The 5,961-nt window shown below is 37.0% G+C and overlaps 1 protein-coding gene across 7 annotated transcripts in view; it reads right to left on the reverse strand.

Moving 5' to 3' along the window:
- Positions 1–587: 587 nt before the first annotated feature.
- The window catches only part of LOC122079672 (TMV resistance protein N-like), a 13,674-nt gene continuing 8,300 nt past the window's right edge, over positions 588–5,961 (reverse strand). For 2 of the 7 annotated variants that reach the window (XM_042646338.1, XM_042646339.1), the window contains 4 exons: positions 4,982–5,606; positions 4,002–4,294; positions 1,484–3,910; positions 588–1,301 (listed from right to left, as the gene is read on the reverse strand). In XM_042646338.1, the coding sequence (XP_042502272.1) occupies positions 4,013–4,294; positions 4,982–5,606 (907 nt within the window). In that variant the 3' untranslated portion in view covers positions 588–1,301; positions 1,484–3,910; positions 4,002–4,012. Of the gene's footprint in view, positions 1,302–1,483; positions 3,919–3,970; positions 4,295–4,747; positions 5,607–5,961 lie in introns of those variants that run through there. The other 5 variants (XM_042646342.1, XM_042646343.1, XM_042646340.1 and 2 more) reach the window with 5 other exon arrangements.

Here is a 5,961-nt window from a genome sequence, read left to right on the forward strand (position 1 = left end):
ATACCAAGGCGAATATTTTAAAAGCTCCTTCAAAAATTTTAAAATAATCTCTTAAAAAAACAATAAAAATAGGAAAAAGGGATTTTTTGGATCCCAAAGAGACTTGTAGCAGTTTTATCTAATATAGGGTTGAGCCCTTTGAGTCTTGGACGTTCTATACTTGTATCCCGACCTTTTTTTTTTTCTTGAAAAAAGTTTATGATTTTGGGTGGTTTTCTCGGGCAACAATTCATAAACCAATCCTCCAGGAATTCAAGGCATTAGATCTAAGTTTAGCTAAGAGAGTTTGAGAATATATATATATATATATATATATATATATATATATATTAGATATCCTCATAGCTCAAATATGGAATGAATATTTCTTGTTGCTCAAATTTTGTAGACATGTCTATGTAATAAACTGAAAAAGGAAATTGAATATGCATGGGGTTTCATAAACAATCTGCACATTTAAAAAAAAAAAGAAGAAGAATTTAGTTTTCTACATTGACCGTGATTTCGGGTCCTGAGGCCTGACTGGTTCCCACAAAATCAAGGAGAAAAATTTTAAAATAAAATGGAAGAAACCAAGACCAAAGGCAAGAGATAATATCCATGGGAGAGGTCATCACTGAGCAGACCCTCATCTTTGAAGACAGGTTCAAAGAAAATAAAACAAAAGAGGAAAAAGAAACAATTTTTTTCTATTTTATTTTACTCATGGGCATTTTAATTGAAACAAACGGAATGTGAATTTATGCCTAGCATCAATTTTTATTGGTCTTAAACCCCCCCCCCCCCAAAAAAAAATGGTCTAGAGAGAGGGAGAAGCCGCTTACTCTATTCATCATCTCCAAGGTAGAAAATGGTGGGCTTTGCTGGTTCTGTGATTTACACCGTCCCTTCAAGCATCTTGGCTCCTGTTCCCTTAGATGATCTCATCTTGGCCTTATCTTGGAGGCACCACATCGCAGTCTCCACCATCCCATCCACCATCTCAAAGTGGAACCTACTATCATAACAGTGCTTGATCCGGCCGTCCAATAGATCCTCCACCCTCTTGTCTTTATACACTTTCCCAAACACCCACTGGAAAGTACCATTCTTCAATGTCCAACGACGATCCCCAGATCTCATAGTTCCTTGTTCTGGTCACTATCTCCAAAAAAAAACCATCCCAAAGCTATAAGCATCAGCTTTTGCTGCAGTGCTGGGTTCCACCTTCTCCCATTGAGGTGCCAAGTACCCACATGTCTCTCAGATGCATGACATGGACACCTTGTCTTCCTTCTTTGTCAGCTTGGAAAACACCAAATCTGAAATTTTGAGACAAAAATCATCTTCAAGAAGAATGTTTGGCAATTTCATTTCAATTCTTGAAAGGATTCTAATCATGTTGGAAAACAAAGTAAAACTACGAATTTGCTAGGAAAAATGGAACGTAAATATAGAAGGAAAAAAAGGAAAATTCAAGGACTAATAGCTGGGACAAACTCACTTCTTGGATCTTCCGACTTGAGTTGCTTCCAGTCCAGTGATTGAGTGGATTCTGATTTGGTGATTGCACTCATTTCATTAGGCTTTTGAGCTGACGAATTCATGCCTGTATTTCTCTCCTCCTTCACAGGCTTGTTGGTTTGCAATACCAACTCTCATCACACCCACCACTCTAATTCATGTTTCTACTGCCTCAATTCCACAAACAGAAGCACCAACTTGTTGGATATGTTTCTGCCAGCACAACTAATATCCAACTATCCAAGATCTCTAAAAATTCTAATCCGTTAACACCTTGACTTTCAGAAATATGTACAAGCAGTTTCTAACCTGGGTTTCGGCCAACTTCATCAAGTTCGACAGATCCGGTGATCTGCTAATCAATGTAAAATCAATAAAGGGTCAGTTTTTCCAAAGATCTCAAATCCTCAGGTCACACAACCAAATGTAAGTTCTTGCAGTCCAGGCAACTGTATTGTCAACCAATCCAGGGAACCAAATTTCTAAAAGGCCCTCAATCTCGAGTAACTTATAGCAGCTCCCCCAAGTCTACTTCCCTTAATGTCACCTGTAAGCCTACTTCCCAAAATCCGACCCTTTTTGTTGCCCTTTTTTCAACCCTTTCTGTCACACTTCTTGTCAACAATGATTCCAAATGCTCACATTTCTGCACATTTATTAGCCCTCGTTTTTTTAAGTCAGAGAGTTCTGATATATTTGTTATTGACTTGCAGTTATTTATTGAAAACAGTTTCAAGGAATCCAATCCCACAAGCCCCTCAATCTTAAGCAACTTCTGACAGTTCCAAACATCCATTACCCTTAGCTTTTTCAAGTTAAACAGTTCTGATATTTTTATTAATGCTTTACAGTTATGTATTGCCAACTCCTACAGAGAATCCAATCGTCCAAGTCCCTCAATCTCGAGCAACTCCTTGCAGTCCCATACTTCTAGTACCCTTAGTTTTTTCAAGTAAGAAAGTCCTGATATTTTTATCATTGACTTGCAGCCTCTTATTATCAACAGATTCAGGGAATCCAATCCTACAAAGCCTTCAATCTTGAGCAACTGCTCACAGTCCCACACTTCTAGTATCCTTAGATTTTTCAAGTCAGATAGTCCTGATTTGCTTGTTAATGATTTACAGTTACGTATTGTCAACTCCTCCAGAGAATCCAATCCCACAAAGCCTTCAATCTTGAGCAACTCCTCGCAGTTCCACACTTCTAGTATCTTTAGCTCTTTCAAGTCAGATAGTCCTGATATTTTTGTTAGTAATTTGCAGTTACGTATTGTCAACTCCTCCAGAGAATCCAATCCCACAAGGTTTTCAATCTCGAGCAACTCCTCACAGTTACACACCATTACCATCCTTACATTTTTCAAGTGAGAGAACTCTGACAGTTTTATTAATGATTTGCAGTCCGTTATTGTCAACATCTCCAGAGAATCCAATCCCACAAGCTCTTCAATCTCAAGCAACTTCTCACAGTTCCACACATCTACTACCGTTAGTTGTGTCAAGTAAGAAAATTTCGGAAATTTCCTTAATGAATCATACCTCATCCTTGTCAACAGCTCCAGGGGGTCCAGTCCCTTCCAGCTCCAAATCTCGAATAACATCAAGTGGTCCTTGAGGTCTAATTCTTTCAGTTTTCTAAAGCTGGATAATATCCCGATATTCCTTAATGATCTGCAGTTCTCGATCATCAACTCCAGGGAATCCAACCCTTCGAGGCATTTAATCTCTTCTAAGCTCAGACAATTATCAAGATTTAATCTCTCTAAGTTTCCCAACCCTAACATAGATGGTATCTTCACCAGATTCTCAGAATCAGCAAGGCACAAAACCTCTAAATTTGTCAGATTTGAAAGCCTTGGGAGTGATTTCAAGGATATGCAACTCGAAGCATTTAAATATTTCAAACTAGAAGGAAGTTCTGGGAGAGATTCTAGTTTGTTGCAGAGCTGTAAATCAAGTGTTTCGAACGAGGAAAGGCTGGAAACTGCCAATGGTAGACTATGAAAATTGTTTCCACCAAGTCTCAGGATTTCCAAAGAGGATAGCCACTCTATAGCATCTGTAATTGCCCCATCCTCGAAATAACAAAAGCTGGCATGAAAAATCTCTAGGTTTTTCAAAAGACCAATGGAATCAGGTAACTTTTCAAGTCCTTCGCATAGATGTAAGTTGAGATTTTTGAGAGAAGTCAAACCTCCGATGCCATATGGGAGATACTTTAGTTTCGTGCATCCACTCAAATTCAATACGACTAGCACCTCAAGATAGTTGATGGATTCATCGATCTCAACCAAATATCCACAATTTGCAAGAATCAAGACCTCCAAGCGATGATTTGTTAGTGCAGGAGTCTTTAATAGGCGTTGACACCCTGTCAGATTCAAAACTTTAAGATTTTTTGCCACCTGCGGTGCTAAAAAATGAGAGAAAAAATCAGTATATTTAAAAGAAGTTTATGATTGAACCTCAAACAAAAGAGAGAACTTCCTTAGAGACCTTGGTGTAGTTCAACCCTTCCAATAAATTGTAACATGACTATATGATAGATCAAGTACAGCGAGGTTCACTCGATGAAATCTCGTCAGCGTAAATTTGGGATGAGGGCATCCTCTCCACCTAAGCCATACCAATTCTGAAAAAGAAGGTATGAAGTCTGGAGCAAAGTGTGCATGATCAACTTGGAGTAGCCTAAGCTTAGTCATCTCAGTAAATCCTTCACTCATTAGACATCGTTGGCTTATTGAACTATCTTTGAAGTCAATACAGAGTGCTTCAACTTTCTCTGTTCCCTAAAACAAACAACTTTAGATAAGTATGAGCAAATTATCATAACCAGAACCTGCAAACCTTAATGGTGCTTGGTGAACTGTTGTGCCTCAACGATTAGTAGTCAAACATTGGGTTTGGTGAACCAACGTTATAAAGGACACTCACCAATATTATTTGTGAAACTTTAACCCAAAATGAGCATGTCGTATGGTGCATTCAAAGGTGTAAAAAACTGCAAAAATGCCACTGACTTTAAAATTAGAAAATGAAGGTTTGTGGCATTTTCATAGTTCTTCGAACAATATTTCATTTATATGCTCATATAGGGCTGAATTACAACATTTAAATGAGTCCTCTATGACATGGACCTACTATATCTACACTACCATGCAGCAACAAGTTCGCCAACCTCCATAACATTTAGATTTACGCAAAAAAAAAAAAAAAAAAAAAAAAAAAAAAAAAAAAAAAAAAAAGGGAAAAAAAAAAAAAGGGGAAAAAAAGAGAAGAAGAAGATTATTTTTATATATCAAACTTATTAAAACCTAAGAAAATGGACAAATGCCTTTTAGGTATTAGGTCTATCAAAATTTATCACTTAACAACAAGTGCTTTCAATGGAAATATATGGTTAGCTTATGCATAAAAACATTAATAATGAATGAAAGCATAGAATAAAGTGTGCCGACCATTTATTAAGAACCTACCATATGTTTCTCCAATACATGCATGGCTACCTGGTGAAACCACAACCTACTATGCTCTCCTGGCACCTTGAGGTTTTCTTGACGAATGATTTCCCTTCCAAGATCTCTAAGCTGATCATGCATCTTTAGTTCATTATTTTCACCAATCTTTACCAAAGACTTTTGGCAAAGAACGTCAATTCCTATTTCAGCGTAAAATCCACACTGGTTCCATATGTAATATGCAATATTTTTGTCCATTCCAATGAAAAAGCATGCAATATCAAGAAATATCCCTTGCTGCCAATCCCGTAAACCATCAAAACTTATTCTTAACTTTTTCTGAACTTCTTCATTAGGAATTTCTTGCAACATCTTCAATGTACATTGCCATGCTGATCTTTGTACGCGAAACAAGGATGAGCCTCCAACATTGTAGACAACATTGGCAATAGTTGTCTTTCCAATTCCACCCAACCCCCAAACTCCCACAATTTTTACATCTCCAGATTTAATGTTTAACAAGCTCATCATTTTCTCTGCATGAGATTGGATTCCAACTAGGTCATTAGAAACAATACGAGAGTCTTTCCTCAATTTATTGATTACTGCTGCAACAACTAATTGTACTAATGTTGCTTCATGCCTGTCCAATTCAAATAAAATGAAAAATAAGTAATTTGGAGAGCAAACAAATGACAAAAGAAATGAACAATAAAATTTTACTTGGATGAAACCAAAAATCAATAATTTGAACCCAAAGTAGATGAGAGAAATTTTATTACATGTCTTATTTTTGTTTTTTCCCATTCATTTTGCATGAGAACTAGGCAAATAGATCACCGGGTTGGTAAATTGAAAAAGAAAACATATATGCAAAAAAGGGAGGGTAAAGATCAATAACAAGCAAGATCTCACATTTTTATGGCCCTAAACCAAAGTTATTCTTCTTACAAGTGACTTGCCTATTAAATTGGCCATCACATTTCCAACATCACTCC

This window comes from Macadamia integrifolia, chromosome 5, assembly GCF_013358625.1.
Source record: "Macadamia integrifolia cultivar HAES 741 chromosome 5, SCU_Mint_v3, whole genome shotgun sequence".
Taxonomy (NCBI): domain Eukaryota; kingdom Viridiplantae; phylum Streptophyta; class Magnoliopsida; order Proteales; family Proteaceae; genus Macadamia; species Macadamia integrifolia.